Source organism: Delphinapterus leucas, chromosome 19, assembly GCF_059928025.1.
Source record: "Delphinapterus leucas isolate spDelLeu-1000000601 "Yukka" chromosome 19, BTC_Dleu_Yukka2, whole genome shotgun sequence".
In the NCBI taxonomy this organism is placed as follows: Eukaryota; Metazoa; Chordata; class Mammalia; order Artiodactyla; family Monodontidae; genus Delphinapterus; species Delphinapterus leucas.
The window spans coordinates 64,931,645-64,947,909 of record NC_143147.1 but is presented as its reverse complement, the minus strand read 5'-3'; the positions used below and the strand labels follow the sequence as shown (position 1 = coordinate 64,947,909).

Below are 16,265 nucleotides of genomic sequence, written 5' to 3'. Positions count from 1 at the left end.
GGCTGAGCCAGGCATGACCCCGCCTGTAGCTGCAGAATCGCCGAGCATGCTTCTTGGGGTCCTCCCGGTGACACTTAGGGGCTCAGGGAGGTGGCTCTTTACCAACAGGTAATGGAAGCAATTCAACTTTTTGTTTTGTTTTGCTTTTTTGGGTCACACCACACGGCTTGTGGGATCTTAGTTCCCTGACCAGGGACTGAACCAGGGCCCCAGCAGTGAAAGGGCTGAGTCCTAACCACTGGACCGCCAGGGAATTGTCACCATTTAACAACGCACAACGTACCAGTGCCCTGGGGCTGGGGGCACACGGGTGACTGATGGCTGAACCTCTCAGGGTCCTCCCGGGCCCTTTCACTTTCATGTCAGTGGACGCTAATGCTCTGACGGTAGCCTCCTGGATCCTATACGACCTGCCGTGACCCTAAAGCCAACTGCCTGGTTTTCAAGAACAATTCTAGAACAAATAACCCACGTGATCCTGGTTGCCTTTTCTAGGGCCCCTGTGATGAACCTGGCACTGCACAGTCCCGACTCCATCTCACCTAATGTACTCCTGTAACCGCCCCTTGGATAGACGGTCCTACTGTGCTGTGTGGGTGAGGACTTGAAGGATCTCCCCCACCCCCACCCCCACCCCAGGGTCAGTAAAGGGTGGGCTGGGATTCAAGTCCAGGGTCACACACCAACCACAACTAAGTGCTGCGGATTTTCAAACAAGTGTCCCCCTTCAGAGCAGCCTCAGAAGCGGCTGGAGAATCACTGCGGTGATCCATTGTCCAAAGCTGCTAGGGTGTCTTTCTTGGGGAAAATTTTAGTGCCTGTAGCACGTTCCTCTGAGTGTCTGTCTTTATCTTTCTTCTTCTTTTTTTTTTTTTTTGCGGTACGCGGGCCTCTCACTGTTGTGGCCTCTCCCGTTGCGGAGCACAGGCTCCGGACGCGCAGGCCCAGCCGCTCCGTGGCATGTGGGATCTTCCCGGACCAGGGCACGACCCGTGTCCCCTGCATCGGCAGGCGGACTCTCAACCACTGCGCCACCAGGGAAGCCCTGTCTTCATCTTTTAAAGACGGGCTGGAGTTAATTTATGTTTTAGAAAATCCAGTTGCTTATCCTCAAGACTGTTTATTAACTAGTTCTGAAGGTCTTTCGAGAAAGGTCTGCCATGAGGGCAACGTCACCGGCTTCAGGACAGGGGTAGGACCGAGGGGCTGATCTGGGTTCTGACGTCCTAAGGCCTGTGTGTAGCATCTGGCTCTACAATCTGGAAGCCTGGGTTTGCACTTTTGGACCTGAGCCGACTAACTTAAGCTCTTCCAGCCTCAGTTTCCCCATCTGTACAAAAAAGATGACACCAAGGTCTGCCTTGGAGTGTCGGTGTGAAGATACACCGTGGCGAGGCACTTGGGATGCTTCTGTCATCAGCGTTAACTTTGAAGAGCCTCTTTGAATGTCTGAGATCTGATGCTGGTTATTCCACGAATCTTTGTTTCTGTAACCCGCTAACCATATACGGTTTTGAGTCTGTTCAGCCTGACTACCTTCCCCAGTGACCCTCTCATGCTCTCAACAGATACGCCCAGGGAGCCCACATGCCAGTGCCGTGCAGGACTCTCGGGACACAGCAGTGATCAGAACTGTCACGAGTCCCTGCTCTTATGCAACTTAGCTTTCAGAGTACATAGACCCAACTCAACTCAGCCCAGCCCCAAATCAAATCCAGAACCATCCCAAACGCTGCAGGTGGAACTCCAGGCCTGGGCTATGGTCCTCGGTTTGGGCATTCTGGAACCAGGAAGCCTCCTTTCTCTAGGGTATGTGCTCCCCGAAGGGGTGGTTGGTTCCAGGATGCTATGGAAACAGTGTTCAAGCGATGGGCTTGTTCTGAACAAAGAAGACCAATAGCTAAATGGAGGATTCTGGGTACTCTGCCGCTCTGGGGTAACTGCCGAAGCAGGGTGCTCCTGGGATGGGAATTCTTCTCCCAGCAACCTCTTCAAGGCTGGGGGACCCTGGCATGGCCTCAGGGACCAGCTCTGTATCCCATGTGAAGGTCCTCCAGACTCTTGCAGGGATGGCCACAGAAAGCTCCGGAGACATCGGGCAGTATCGTCTGCACTCAGGTGGCTTACTCTCTGAAAGGTCGGGGCTCAGCTGATGAGGGTGGACAATAATGCCCTCTGCAGAAGGTCAAGGGGGGCTGGGCAGAGCAGCCCTTCCACCAGGCACCACGCCGCTCTCTCCACAGACAGGGGTGGGGCTCAAGTAGCCCTTTGTTACCACCCCACGGGCACAGGGGATCCCTTTATCTTTTTGAATTTTACCTTGGGTACCTACAAGCCTAATGCTCATCACCATCTTTGGGGAGAAGTCCCCAGTTCGGATGTGGCTGCAAAGAGTTAAATACGCATAACAGGATGTCGTAACCTGAATCACGTTGAGTCCCCGTGTAACCCAGGCTAAGCTGGGGTCTCTGTCCCTGCCAGCTCTGAGCTGGGGTGTCAGCTCCAGCCTCCCTGGCTCTGCCAAGCCCAACAGTAACCCTGGCTGAACAAAACAGCAGTGAGCAAGAGGCCCCCGGTTCACGGGGCCGCGACTGGATCCCAGGCTTTGCTGGCACATCCCGCCCGGCCAGCAGCCCCGCTCCCTGCTGGCACCTCTTCCTTCTCATCCTCTCCCAGGACCGGGCAGAAAGGTCCAGGGCGTGGGACACAGTAGCCTTTTGCTGCCCCTTCCTCGGCAACCGCCAGGCTTGGCCAAGGCCGAGAGGGCTGGGGTAAGAGGCTGTCACATCACTTTGCTGGAATGCACTCAATCCCCTCTCCCTAAAGTCTGGGGCAGTGTCCCCGCGTGGCCACCTAATGGCAGCCTCTCTAAAGCTCTGGATCTCCCAAAGGCACCATCCCCTTTTCAATATTAAGAGTTGGCATTTATGGAATGTAACCTCAGCAACTCCTCCCCACAACCCCATGAGCCCATTCTACAGATAGAGAAACTGAGGGTCCAAGACGTTACTTAGCACACCCATGACGCGCGTGGCTCCTAGGCAGCAGAGCCAGGATCCAGCTCAGGTCTGAACCTCCAAAGCTTAACGCTTTAACGGTCTACACTGCTTTCCATCCTTGGGGGGTCCAGGGCACACAGTCCCTCATTTCTGGGGCTCATTCTGACCCCGAATAGCTAAGTTCAGTGGTTCTCCGGGCTCTGGCAAAGCAGGGCTGCTGTGTCAACCTCGCTCTCCTCGTCTTCATGCTCCTTTGCAGCCCAGAGCTGCTGAGGGACGGAGCACGTGGGGTGACCCTTGCAAATCCAGAGGGCCATATGCTCTTGGGGGTTCCAGGGACCCCACTAGGCCAGGGTGCAAACTCTGAGCAGAGGTTGGGAGGTGGCAGCTGGCCTACACACATCTTCCAGATAGTTTTCTGGGACCCCTTGGGTTTTCCGGCCCGTAAAGGAAAGGAGGGAAAGAAGTGATGGGCAGGTTCACACTCTGGGGTGGGCTGCTTCACCTCCCTCTCCGGGGCACCTGGCCCTCCTCACCTGAGAGTCAGAGATTTCCGAGGGCTTCTCGGTCAGGCTGCTGCTCTCGGCTGGGATGAGGTCGTTGTACTTGGTGACGTCCTCGTCGGAGTAGTGGAGGCTGCCCGGGCTGGGTCGAGGAGGAGACCTAGAGAGTGGGAGCGGGGGTGGGGGGGCAGAGCTGAGACCCGGCCCCACTCACAGCAGCCTCGTCCAGCCCGGGAGGCGCAGGGGAGCCTGGAGGCCCTCAGACCCCTCTGTCCTGTGTTCCTCCTTCCCGGGTCTGCTCGTCCGGCAGGCCTGGGCCTTGCAGAGGAGGGCCTTGGGCTGGAGGCCCTGCCTGGGGCTGGGGACGCTCCAGGTCTTGAAGGCCTAGGACAAGCCTCCCAAACCAGCTCAGGGAAATGGGGGGCTCGGGGAAGGAGAACCTTGACTCTAAGGCCCCAGCACTGGGAGCGCTTGGCAGTGAATGTTGCAAAGCAATTCTGGGCGCCACCGAGACCTCCTGAATCGGAATCTCAGGTGAGGTCTGGACACCTGCCATGCAGACAAACTCCCTGTGTGACTCCTAAACTCACAAAGTGAGCTTCTGAGAGTTAACAGAGGATTAGGGAAAAAAGGAGACTCACGGCCTCCCTCCATCCACATCTGCTCAGAGACCAGAGATAGGCTAAGTCACACCCTCCCTTGAAAAATCAGCCCTAGAGAAAGTTGTGCATTTCCCAGGGGCTTGGCTCTGAGTCATCTGAACAAACAGCCAGGACAGGGCGCCTCGGGCACTCTGCCTGTCGTGGGGTGCATGAGAGGGTGGGGGACAGGATAGGGGCGGGGGAGAGGGAGGCCGGCTGGCAGGCTCCCAGGGGCCCTGGGCAGGTGGCTGGGGTCCCCCATGACTCTGCCCTATTTGTGTCTTCTCAGGGTAGGGTACAAGAGGGCCCTGCCCAGGGCCTGATGCCCGCACGATCTGCCTACCCTGCTTCAGTAAGCGTTTACGGCACCGAGGCCCTGAACCCCAGCTGTCCCACCCGGGCTGGAGGCGGTTTGCTGCCGAAATGCCACTCCGAGAACCATCTGGTGGCCTGGGACTGTGTCACAAGCAACGCCCCCTGCTACCTCCAACCTCTTGTACTATATCTGCATGGATTTTATTCCAATCAACAAAGCTGCATCCTTAAACTACTTAAGAGTAAGATGGCAGAACGGACAGCAGCTTCACACAGACAAGACAGGCAAAACAGGACAGTGGCCGGAGGGAGAAAATGGGGTGCCAGGCTAATGCAGTCTTGGCGACATGCAGGCTGATGTGTCACTGTGATTGGGTCAGGCCCCCGGCGCCTGGGGCTGGTTTGGGGGCCACGGACTTCTGTGTATACACAGCGGGGTAGGGGCCGCAGTGTGTGGACACCGGGGGTGTGAGAGGCAGGCGAGGCCAGGCCGTGGGTGAAACGTCCTCTTTTTCCACGTGGCAGGGCCCCAGAGCCTGGCTGGCCACTGCGGCCTCAAACGGCTCTTTCTTTGGAAAGCTGGCTTTGGCAGCAAAGGAGAGGGGGGCTGGCCAGCCTGCACACCCCTCCCGCTGTCCTCCCGCTGAAGACACACGTCGCTCTTCCTTCCAGGACCAGACAGAGGGAAGCTTTGTGAGCTGTGCCTGGGAGAAGCAAATCCCCCACTCCCGCAGGCACCTCCAAGGAGCCGGGAATGTTAACAGGGCTGAGGCTGGAGAGAGGAGCCCCTGGGCCGCAGCCCCAATGCTCCCGCGCTCCCGGGAGCCTGACACTGCCGGGTCAATCTGGTGAGGCTCACACGAGCCAAAGCAGCTGCCCTTGCCCTTGGACACAGGCAGCCTGGCCCGCCGCAGCGAGTGGGGCTAGGAGGGGCCTGGGGCTGGACAGCCTAGACCTTCCCTGGTTGGCTGCTCTCAAGATGCTGCCCTTTGAGGATGCTGCTGAGCCTGTGGACTTGGGGGGCCGGTGGGAGAAAACTGTCTACAACTACAGCAGGTATGAGTAGGTACCCGGGGGAGAGGGCGTCCACACTGCGATGGCCCTCTCCTTCCGGAAGGAGGACAAGTTAAGGTACAAGCAGTCATGGGGGGACTCCTGCCTGGCCCACCTTCGCTGGGCGCATCTCGCCTTTAGGGCCAGTAACTATCGCGGCTTCAGGCCTGTACTAGAAGCAGCTGGCCCCACACAGCAGTCGGTGGTTTGCAGAATTGTGCAAGTGATTTGTATTCTGCCGTGTTTGGCACAAACTCTCTGTACCCACCTCCTTGTGACCTTCTCCCCGGCCCCTGTGGAGCTGCCTGGGCCCGGCTCTGTCTTCCTCGTGACCATTCCCAGTGGATGCCGCTCCAGGACAGGGCCCTGCCTGCTCTGTGGCCCTCCCAGGAGTCCCCCAGTCCCTCGGCACAGCTGGCCCCCAAGCCTCCATCCCCCGGTCCCCCACGCAGACAGCCCCACTACCTGGTATACAGGCCATTCTTTCGGCAGAAGGAGTTCTTGACTGAGAGCCGCCGGTTGTTGAGTTCTAGGGCAGGAAAACTGCTTTCGTCCAAGCTCATTATCTCCCCATGGCCCAGGGCACCAGACTTGGGATTGGTCCCTGGGAAGGGAGAGGGTGGGGATTGACATCCATCGCTCACTCCATCCCTGTAGACCAGGTGGCCTCCCCGCCTCCCCCATGGCTGGGCTGCCCCCCTTCTCTTGTTATAATAGGAGATGGAGATTGCGCGTAGGAACCCCAGGCTGCCGCCGCCCCTCCCCCCATCAGAGCAAGTGCATTTCCAGGAGAGGGAAGACCCCGCCCTTGCCGAAAGGGAGGGAGCCACGTGAGGGTCCCCGTCCAGCCAGCAGGGCTCGGCGCCGGCTCACCTGAGTCTGTCTTCTTGGCATACTTCTTGCTCTGGCCTCGGATCACGAGCACGAAGACCAGAAGCAGGATGAAGATGAGGCCGACGAGCGCGATGACCACCAAGAACCACCACTCCTCGTAGAAGGGGTTGGCTTTCTGGGCTGGAGCATGGAGCGGGTGTCAGGTCCAGGACCGCTCAGCTCCGTCCTGCCTCCAAACCTCCTGCTCCAGCTGGGACCCTACCACCTGCTCTCACACTTCACGGGTAGTTGGGTCTGTGCCCTCTGCATGAGGCAGAACCTAAGGTTGGTAGGGACGGTTTCATCTCAAGGGCCAGCTCTGACCAATCAGTAAAGCACTGCCTGGAGGGCTGTTTTGAGAAAAGTTCTGAGGTCGGTTCTAGACTCCCTAGGAAAGAGTGCTGGGATTGATTAGTGATGTCTGCTAAAGACACAGGAGGGAGGACTTGCAGCGTGCTTGCTATCTTTCCTTTCTTATTTTTCCTTGCCACCCGTGGCCCAGGGGCTACCTTGACAGACAGACACCAATGTGGTTGGAAAGGCGATTGCCTGGCCTGTGACGGGCCTGGGAGAATTTCTCCCAAGGTTCAGTTGTGACAGAAATCTTTTTCTGGTAGCAGAAGGGAGCTGGGAGGGTGGACATGAGTGGGTCTTCAGAAAGCCTCCTCCAGGGAGACTCCCCTTCTTCCAAAGCCCCCAGTACTGTGCTCCCTGCACCCGGCCGGTACTAATCCATGCTGCTGCCTGACGGGGGCTGGCTCTCCTGTTTCTTCTTGAAGTGCTTACTTCCCATGATTTATTTCTATCAGGGCAAGGGTGAAACTTGCCTGGTGAGTAGACATTTTGAGTTATATTCTTGCCTCGAGGGAAGAGGCCTAGGTATTAAAAGTGGTTAGTGGTTAGATTTGGGGTCATGGGTTTCGACACTGGCATCCTCTGTGAGATCGGAGACAATGGGAAGAGAAAGGCAAGGAGGCAGGGGAGGGATGGAGTCCTGCCCCATCGGGGAGCTGCTTGCTCAGGCCTGCGCTTCACAGGCTGCTGGCTCTGTTTTGGGGGGAGGTTTCCACGGAAACATGCAGTTTATGGCCTGGTGCCCTTGAATCTCCTGGGTGACAAAGCTCAGGGAGACTCTCATCTTGGTTCCGCTGATTCATCCTCAAGCCCCCTGGGCCCCCTGCCCAGGGCTTCTGGAGTCCTTGAAAAGGAACCCAAAAGACCCCTGGCCCCCAGCTCCTTCCAGAGTCGAAGGCTGACTCAGGCCCTGGCCCAGGGCTCTCTGCTTTAGAGAACTGAAGCGGTCCTCACCCCAGTCTTCTGGGGCTGCTACCTCTCCTCCTTCATCCCTGCCCCAGACTCCACCACATGGCTCTTCAGTGGGGCGCCCTCACCGCTCACCCCTCACCCGCAGGCCACAGTACCTGGCACAGACTGGGAGGGGCTGCTGGGGGTGCCAAAGCCGTAGTCGTTGACAGCGATGACCCGGAAGTCATAGCTCACGCCTGGCTTGAGGATGTCCATGCTGAACGTGTAGGACGTCACCTCCTTGGGGATGTCTTTGATGAGGATGTCCCAGAGCCCCTCGTCTGCAGGGGAACAGAGAGGGAGGTGCCGTGAGGAGGGGCCCTGCCCGACCCTAACTGGTGCTCTTGATGCTGGGGCCTTTTGGGTCTGCCCCTTCGACACTGAATCTCCCGTGCATGGCACCTAGTAGGTCCTCAGGAGACATTTTTAAAAAAGTATCTGACCTTTTTATTCTTTCTTTCTCTCTCTCTATCTGTCTAGGCTGCACCGCACAGCTTGCGGGATCTTAGTTCCCTGACCAGGGATTGAATCCAGGCCCCGGCAGCGAGAGCGCTGAGTCCTAACCACTGGACCGCCAGGGAACTCCCTCTTTTTAATTAAAATGTCCGTAAAACATTAGAAAATGTATAATAGGCAGAAACTCCTTTAACACCCAACCCAATATCACCATGCAGAGAAGGAGCCTCACCATTCCAGCAATTTGCGCAGAAGAAATCTACAGATCCGTTTCCCTGTCAGTAAAGCATGCCGCTCAGATGCTTTTAAGAGGCTGCCTAATGTGGTATCATGGGGGTAGGCCTTCCTTTACTTAACCAGGCCCCTATTTTTCTGATCCCCCTTCCTATTCAAAACACCCACAGTAGTGGCATCAGATAAAAAGAACAGGACTTTCTAACAATCGCTGTAGGAGGGACGGGGGTTGCCTGTGAGGTTCTGGTCAAGTTGCCTGGATGTGATGGGGCTCCGTTTGGGAGCGGAGATCTGAGGAGAATGAGGGACCAGTGAGAGCTGGAGGGGACTCCGTCCGCTCTCCCCCTACACCCCCATCCTTTGAGCTCCTGACTTAACCTTCAGGCCTGTCCCCCTTTGTCTGTGGCTCTCTGGGCCTTGTCCTCTTGGGCCATCATTCATTTCCACCTGCTTTAAAGGAATGAGCGTGCTCCCCATGCAAGAGAAGAGGCCAGCAGCATCCTCCAGGGCCCAGTGGCATCCTCCACAGATGCTCTGTGTGGGGCCCATGGGGCTGGCCTGGCTTGGGGAAGAGGGCGAGTCCTGCTTGCGTGAGTGCAGGGCTGATTCAGCAACCAAAGTGTCAAGCCACTTGGGCCCTGGACGGGACCCGTTTTCACATGGACCAGGGGCCCAGGGGTCTCAGAAGGGCCTTGGTGGGCTGAGTGCCCAGGTCTTCATCCTGGGCAGCTGCCGCTGGCCTGGACCAGCTCCCACAGCACGTCCTCCGCTCCACCGGCTTCACTGTCCTTCCTTGTCTGCTTCTCAACTCCTTGGCCTAAGAGCTGTCTTTCTGGCCCACAGGCTGCTCCCAGCTCGGCCATTCCCCGGGGTGGATGGATTTTGTTTGTTTCCTTCCCCACACTATTTTTTACAGATCCACCCAAGTCAGGAATCCCGGTGGAGTGGCCGTAACTCCATCATAATTTCTGAATGTTGGACCAGGAGTGTGGTGGCACCTGTGGAGGCCACCTTCCTGCCGTCCCGTCTGGGTCCCTCTGCTTGAAAGGCGGCCCGTCTGCGTTCTGCTCTCCTTAGAAGGCTCCAGGGTCCTCACCTTCCCTCTTAATGATTTGTTTCTCGGTGCCTGCCTCATACACATCACATCTTTTTGTTGACTGTCTCTCTTCCTCCTGCTAGGCTGTGAAATTCCTCCAGGGCAGGGATCGTGCCTAATCTGTCTTTATAGCCCAGCACCCAGCACAGGCATACTTGAAGTGTTTTTGAATCAGTGAGTGCAAACCTTTCTTCCCTGGCCTTTCCATAGCATCATGAAACACAGGCCCCAATTTCAGTCCTGCAGGCCCCGAAATACAAGTATTGGGGTGCAAATCCATTTTCCTCCTGTGACTTTGAATTCTCTCACTCAGACTTGACGACAGGCACAGTGATGATACCAATGATGATGACCAAACAGCGACACTCACTCCGTATCAAGCCTCCTGGTTCCAAGGGCTTTACTGGCAGCAACGGTGAGAAGGAAGAACACTTGTACCCATGTTACAGATGCGGAAACCAAGGCTTGGAGACAGCTGAGCTCATCCTCCCAAGGTCACAGTGGCAGCGCTGGTGCTTCAGCCTTGAGATGCCTGATTCGTCCCAGCGCTGAACGCCCTCCCTGTGCCCAGGACGGTGCTGACCATCATGACCGTGTCCAGGTGGGCTCGGCCAGGACCCCGCTGCCTCCCAGAAGCTGGGGGCTCCGGCCTGCTGTCTGACCCTCCTTGTTCCTCCCCACACAGGAGCAAAGGGTGGAGCCGGGGCGATGGGGCCAGGCCAGAAGCTGAGGGAGTATCGTGCTGTGTCTCTGGCCTACAGCCCTGGGAGTTGGCCCGAAAGAATCCCTCCCTGGTCTGCAGCGTCTGGCTTCTCATGTTTAGTTGGTTCTGCCCAGGAGGGAGCACAGGCGATGCCGGCAGAGCCAAGGACGCGAGCGATTCCATCCCGAAGAGGATGTACAGCCGGGGGGAGAAGCACGGCATTCCTCTCGTGTTCCCGTCACCAGCTCTTGGGTACCATCCCGAATCCCCGCCCTTCAGGGGGTCCTGGCTTGATCCTTCCTCTGACACTCAGTCCTTGGCCCCAAGTGTGTGCGCCGAGTCGCGGCCCCCAAACCTGGAACACCAGGTCCCCTGCCGGGCCTCCCAGGGAACGCTGGAAAATCCACAGGGCTGAAGTCCAGCGCCAACATTCCAGAGCCTGGCGCCCCGGCAGGCCAACTTGGATGGGAGAAACAGGCACAGGCCCTGGTTGAGAGAAGCACGCGGAGGTCTCCCAGCCAAGTCAGCAGCTGGCCCTGGAGGGCCAGGGAGGGACCATCTGGAGAGGGGAGGGCGCCAAGGCTGCGTATATCTTCCGGCTACACGTTGGATCTGAGGTGCTGGATGTAATAGCTATCTGTGACTGCAGTTATTAGTCCAAGATTAAGGCAATGGCAGGGTGGTAGTGCCTTCCTGGAACCGCTGGAATGAACTATTTGCTATTGAGATGTTCAGCGCTCAGCCACCCCGCGGTATTAACCACGTCGCTGGGATGTGTCAGCACCCCATTAGAAGTATTAGCTACTGAGATGCTGGCTTCCCACTCTGATTAGTATTTGCTATTCGTGCTGGAGCAACACAGTCTTTTTGTTTGTTTCTCAACCTCAATTACCTAATCACAGATCCACGGAATACCGAGAACAAGCCTCCAGCCTGAGTTGACTCTGGCACCTCTGATTAACTCAGAAACCTAGCAACGGAGGGAGCTGGCCGCGGCCGGGAGCTCCTGGGGGTAAGGGGAGCTCCTGGGGGTAAGGGGAGCCGGAAAAGCAGGAGCAGGTGTCACCTCGACTGTGAAACAGGAGCTCGGAGGACAGCCCCCTGCAGCGACTTATCAACCGCTCATCTCCTGATGGCTTTGGAAGTCCTTGTGATTCGATTTCAGGCTTGAGAGGAGAGACTGAGACATTATAGGAACTGCAGTGACAGCCAAGATAGCGGCGATGGGCCTCAAAGAGGCAGCTGGGGCTCCGGGGGACAGCCAGCCTCCTTGTGGGGCACTCGTCAGTGGGGTCGTGTGGAGGACATGGGTGTTTAGCAGATGGGAGCCCAAATCTTTGTTCTCCGGCTTCTTTTTTTTGCGGTACGCGGGCCTCTCACTGTCGTGGCCTCTCCCGTTGCGCAGCACAGGCTCCGGACGCGCAGGCTCAGCGGCCATGGCTCACGGGCCCAGCCGCTCCGCGGCATGTGGGATCCTCCCGGACCGGGGCACGAACCCGCGTCCCCTGCATCGGCAGGTGGACTCTCAACCACTGCACCACCAGGGAAGCCCTGTTCTCTGGCTTCTTGGATGACCCTTACATGAGTCGGTCCTCACCTGGTGATTATAGCTGTTCTCCGGGGCCTCCTGGGTTTCCCTTAACTAAGGATGCAAGTCCCGTTTCCCACTCGTCACAGGGCCACCTCTAGCTTCACCTGGGGGAGCACAAGCCCCTTCTCACGCGACGACATCAGTGCCCCAAGTGGAGGTACTCTGTTCCCGAGGGCAAGCCGGCTCAGCCCGGGCGGGACATACCTGAAGGTCTGGCTTCTATGACGTAGCGGGTGATGGGGCCTTTGCCGGGGTCTCCGCTGGACCAGTGGATGGCAATGGCCGAGCTGTACCGCACGATGATGGGCACTCCGGGTGGCCCGGGGGCACCTGTGAACGGCACACAGTGGGTGAGAGGATGCATGGGAGCCAGAACAGGCGCCCAGCCTGTCTTCCTGAGCTCCAGCAGGAGGTGTTGGACGTCAGAACCAACCTCGGCCAGGGGCTCCAGAAACCTGTGCGTGCTGAGGCCCAAGGAGTGCCTCTTGGCCAGGCCTGCTGGATCTGACTTATTCTCTGCCAGGTCACCCAGAGCCCCTGCACTCCAGGAGAGGTATATGTGACGATGCCAGAAAGGTTCCCAGCTGCATTTGCTTTAAGGCTAGGCCAGAGAGGAGGCCAGGGCTGCAGGAGGATCTGGAACCTTTGCGTCCAACAGGAAGAAGAACCTGGCCCCACTGCTGGCTCTGTTAAGTTGGCCACGCGGGCTACTGGCCCCAGGGGCCAGAGCAGGAGACAGACGTTCGCCTCCGTAGTGAGAGGAGTGAGCCCGTGCTATCTGCTAAGAGTCCTGTACCCCTTCTTCCCTGGGGCGCCCTGCAGCACCAGCTCCCACTGCTCCCAGAGCCCCTGTCTGCTGTTCCCCACGACATCTGGAGCCCTGTACCCCCAGGGCCTGGCACACAGTAGGTGCTTCCTAGGTGCTTATGGGACGAGGGAGTGAGCCAGGGAGCGAGGGGGTGGGTGACTGGCTGGCCCGGTGGCCCCTGTGGACGCCTGCGGGGAAAGGAGCTGAGAGCCCAGCTTCAGACTGAAGATCCTCCGGGCCTGTGAAGGCTTGCAGCCGGACAGCAGGCCAGAGACTCACTACCAGAGCGTGGCGGCCCATTGCCCAGCCCGTGTCCAGCACCGCCCGTGACCTCAGAGGGCCTCACTGCCTTCCTTCCTGTCCCCATTCCTCCCCTAACGAGCATCCTGCCCACAGCACAGGGCAAAGGCGGCTGAGGGATGGAGGGCGTGGGACACAGCCCGAGGGAGATGTGAAGGGCGGGGCAGGGGCCCTTGGGACCCTGAGTTCTCATTCTGCACAGGACAGCCCTCGGGGCTGAGAGGAGCTGTCATCTCCTCCTGGACTAGAAACTTCCAGCATTTCCAGCATTGCCCAGCCTGGAGGGAGAAGGACACCCAGCTGCAATCCGCCCTTGCTGACCCCTCCTCCTCTGGGTGGGCGCAGCTCAGTGCTTTCTCAGAGGCCCCTCCCCACAGCTCTGTACCGCCCCCCTCTGGATCCCCCTGCCCTGGGTCACTTCAAGCGTCCCGTTCGGTTAGAAACCCCTGTCCTCCAGGCGGCCCTCTCCTGTCCCCATGCCACCGCTCTGTCCTTCTTGTTCCTGCCGGCTAGCTTCCTGCTTTTGTCTCCCAAGGAAGCCAAGCTGGCTCAGGTGAGAGGTGCTGGGGGGATGGGGGGAGGCTGGGGGCAGGGGGAGGGCAGAGGCGGGGCAGGGGGCAGCTCCCTGGCAATCTTCCCCCTGCAGCCCTGCAGGCTTTGTTCCAACAGAGCCCAGGGGCCAGAGGGCTTTTCTACAGAACAAGGGGCAGGGAATAGAAAGTGCCCAGGAAGAGAAAGTGAAGGGGGGCCGCCTTGAACTAGCCCCTGGGCAGACCCGCCAGGCAGGTGAGGCAGCCTCCGCAGGCCCAGCTCTCCCGGCAGGGGGGCAGCGGCTCTCCCAGCCCAGGTTCTCCCAGCCCCAGGCTGAGCTGGGGCCTCCTCCACTCCCGGCTGATGGGCGGGGAAGACGGGGAGGAGGGATTTCAGGGGGAGTCTGGGGTGGGCTGTGTACTTTCTCCAAGGGGGAAGTTCAGAGTGGCTGGGAGGTGGATTCTATGTTTGGGACACACTGCACGGGTGACAGAGACGCTGCGGAACTAAGCCTCAACCTCAAGTTGCCCTGAAGAATTCCCCCAGCCTGACAATGACCCCAAGAGGCATTGCAAAACCCAAACCAAGCCACTCTTTCCTCCCTGGTCCCTGGTACTCCCCTCCTTCCCCTCCCCTTCCCCCAGGCCCAGTGCACTGGGCCTGGCCTGTAACTGCCTGGCTCCTTTCTTGCCCTGCCCCCAACCCTGCCCCTCTGTCTAGGAAGGATGCAGCCAGCAGGTGCCCCCGGCCCTGCCCAGTGTCATCTTCCCAAGCCTGAAGACCCCCAGAGCATGGGTTCTCACAGTGGGTAGCAAAGAGCTACCTCAGCTCTCGTTCAAATGCACATTCCCAGGGTGGCTGCACAGAGATGCTGAACTTCCTGGGACGCAGAAATCTGTACTTATCACAGGAACCCCGGGGGATCTGACATCAGTGGCACCTTGAGAAACACTCCATAGCCCTGCTGGCCTTCCCTCACACCTGGACACCCACCCCTTCCGATCCTGCTCCACCACAGCTTCAGAATTCTGCAGATGCCGGTCTGTATTTCCATGCAGCCATCTGAATGGATGACTTCACCCCCATGGAGTCTTCTGGAATCTCCCCCTTTACATGCCCCCCCTCCTCCCCCCTTCCTCCCCCCAGGCCCACCCCCTACAACCCCAGGGGCCCACGTGCTCCACCAGAGACCCCGTCTTGCTCAACTCTGCACCCCCAGGCTCCAGCACGGCTCTGGGCACCCCCTTCCGACTTGGGGGGCTGAACACCGTGTATGGAGACAGCAGCCCCCGCGTCCGCCCAAGGCTCCCCTACCTTCTCCGGGGCCCGTGGTGACGTTGGCTTCGATCTCGGGCCCGTAGGTGAAGGTCTTGGCTCTGATACGGAACCTGTAGGTCATCCCCTCTGCCAGGTCCTTCACCTTCAGCCACAGAGGGCTGCTGCCCTTCACATCCACTGTCACGATCTTACTGACTCCTGGAGGAAGGGGGGACACACCGCATGTAGGGCCGGGGGAGGCCATGGGGGAGGAGCTGGCCAGGGGCTGCACCCCCTTGGAGTCAGGCTGGGACAAGCACCCTTGGCCACACAGAGTGTTTTCCAGACTGCTCTCAGAACACAGCCCACGGGCTGTTCTCAAGAATATATATGTACTGCCTACCTGCCTGCCTGCCTGTCTGTCTGTTGACTGAAAACCCAGAGGGTCCTTCAGCATCTGGAGGGAAAAAACAACTCACCATCTCGCTTAACTTAACCATTGTGCGCCAAACATATTTCACCCCCTGTTTTTGGTCCCCCGCGTTCCATCCCATAGAATTCAAACCCCAAGGATCATCTTCCGCCAAGTGCTTCTGTAAAGACACCACCGTCCAGAGCTGGAGGGGGCACCGGTGCAGCTGCCCCTAGAGCCCAGGACAACCTCCTTCCTCCTGTGGCAGCGAGAGCCAGGAGCCCACACCCGGCCCTCCACCAGCTGAGTCCGCCAGGCTCTTCAGGGCAAAAGTGAGGGTGCTACAGCAGTCCAAATCTCGGCAACTAGAGGGGAGGCTTGATGGCTTCCAGGAGGTGAGAGTTTGCGCGCCGTGACTCCCAAGTCAAAATCCTCCCGACCGCCAGCCTCCCCAGGACCGGGTTTCCTCTCTCATGCACACCAACCAGCCGGCCACCCCCAGGAGACAGGCTTTGCGGCCAGCAGGCTGGGCTCAGACCCCAGAGCTGCCTAGGGGGTCTCTGAGCATGTCTCCTACCCTGGCTTCACGTTATTCTACTGACTGAGGGTATCAGTGGCGTCTTAGGCCAGGTGTTACGAGATTAAATAAAATAACAGAGCATCTGGCTCAGGGTTGGGGCCCAGTGTATTGAATGAATGAAGTCCTGATGGACAGAAAAGTGGGCGATCTCGAGGGGCTCCCTGAAGGAGCGATGTACCCGTGGGGTCACGTGGTGATGTGCCCTGGGACCCGGAACAGCAGCCCTGGGTACCTGGCCCCTCGACTTTTCTGAGCAAACCCTTCATTGGCCTGGGCCTCGGTTTTCCCTACAGAGAAGCAGGGGTTGCTGCATCCTCGCGGAGCCTGTTTGCTGGACTGAGGAACAGACAGGCAAAGTGACCATGCCTCGCCAGGTGTGGGTCCCCTGGTGCCACCACAACAAGAGCCGTCTGTCCCCCTGCGTCCCGTCCCCGTGACCTCTGTCCTCTCCATCCTTCCATGGGAGAGATGGCCCCTTTCCTGTGTCCTGCACCTGACCGCCCCTCTTCCTGGGGCCCAGCTCCCCCTCGGGACCTCCAGACCCGGTGAACTGCTGGCACGCAGGTTGGGCCGGGAAGACTGAGGGCCATTGTTCCCTCGGCTGACCC

At 58.7% G+C, this 16,265-nt stretch overlaps 1 protein-coding gene across 2 annotated transcripts in view; it reads right to left on the bottom strand.

The window, feature by feature from the left end:
• SDK2 (sidekick cell adhesion molecule 2) overlaps positions 1–16,265 on the bottom strand; it is a 272,602-nt gene that overhangs the window by 17,543 nt on the left and 238,794 nt on the right. For both annotated transcript variants that reach the window (XM_022589737.3, XM_089901689.1), the window contains 6 exons: positions 14,723–14,884; positions 11,974–12,099; positions 7,806–7,970; positions 6,385–6,525; positions 5,977–6,115; positions 3,536–3,662 (listed from right to left, as the gene is read on the bottom strand). In XM_022589737.3, coding sequence (XP_022445445.2) covers positions 3,536–3,662; positions 5,977–6,115; positions 6,385–6,525; positions 7,806–7,970; positions 11,974–12,099; positions 14,723–14,884 — 860 coding nt within the window. The remainder of the gene's footprint in view (positions 1–3,535; positions 3,663–5,976; positions 6,116–6,384; positions 6,526–7,805; positions 7,971–11,973; positions 12,100–14,722; positions 14,885–16,265) is intronic.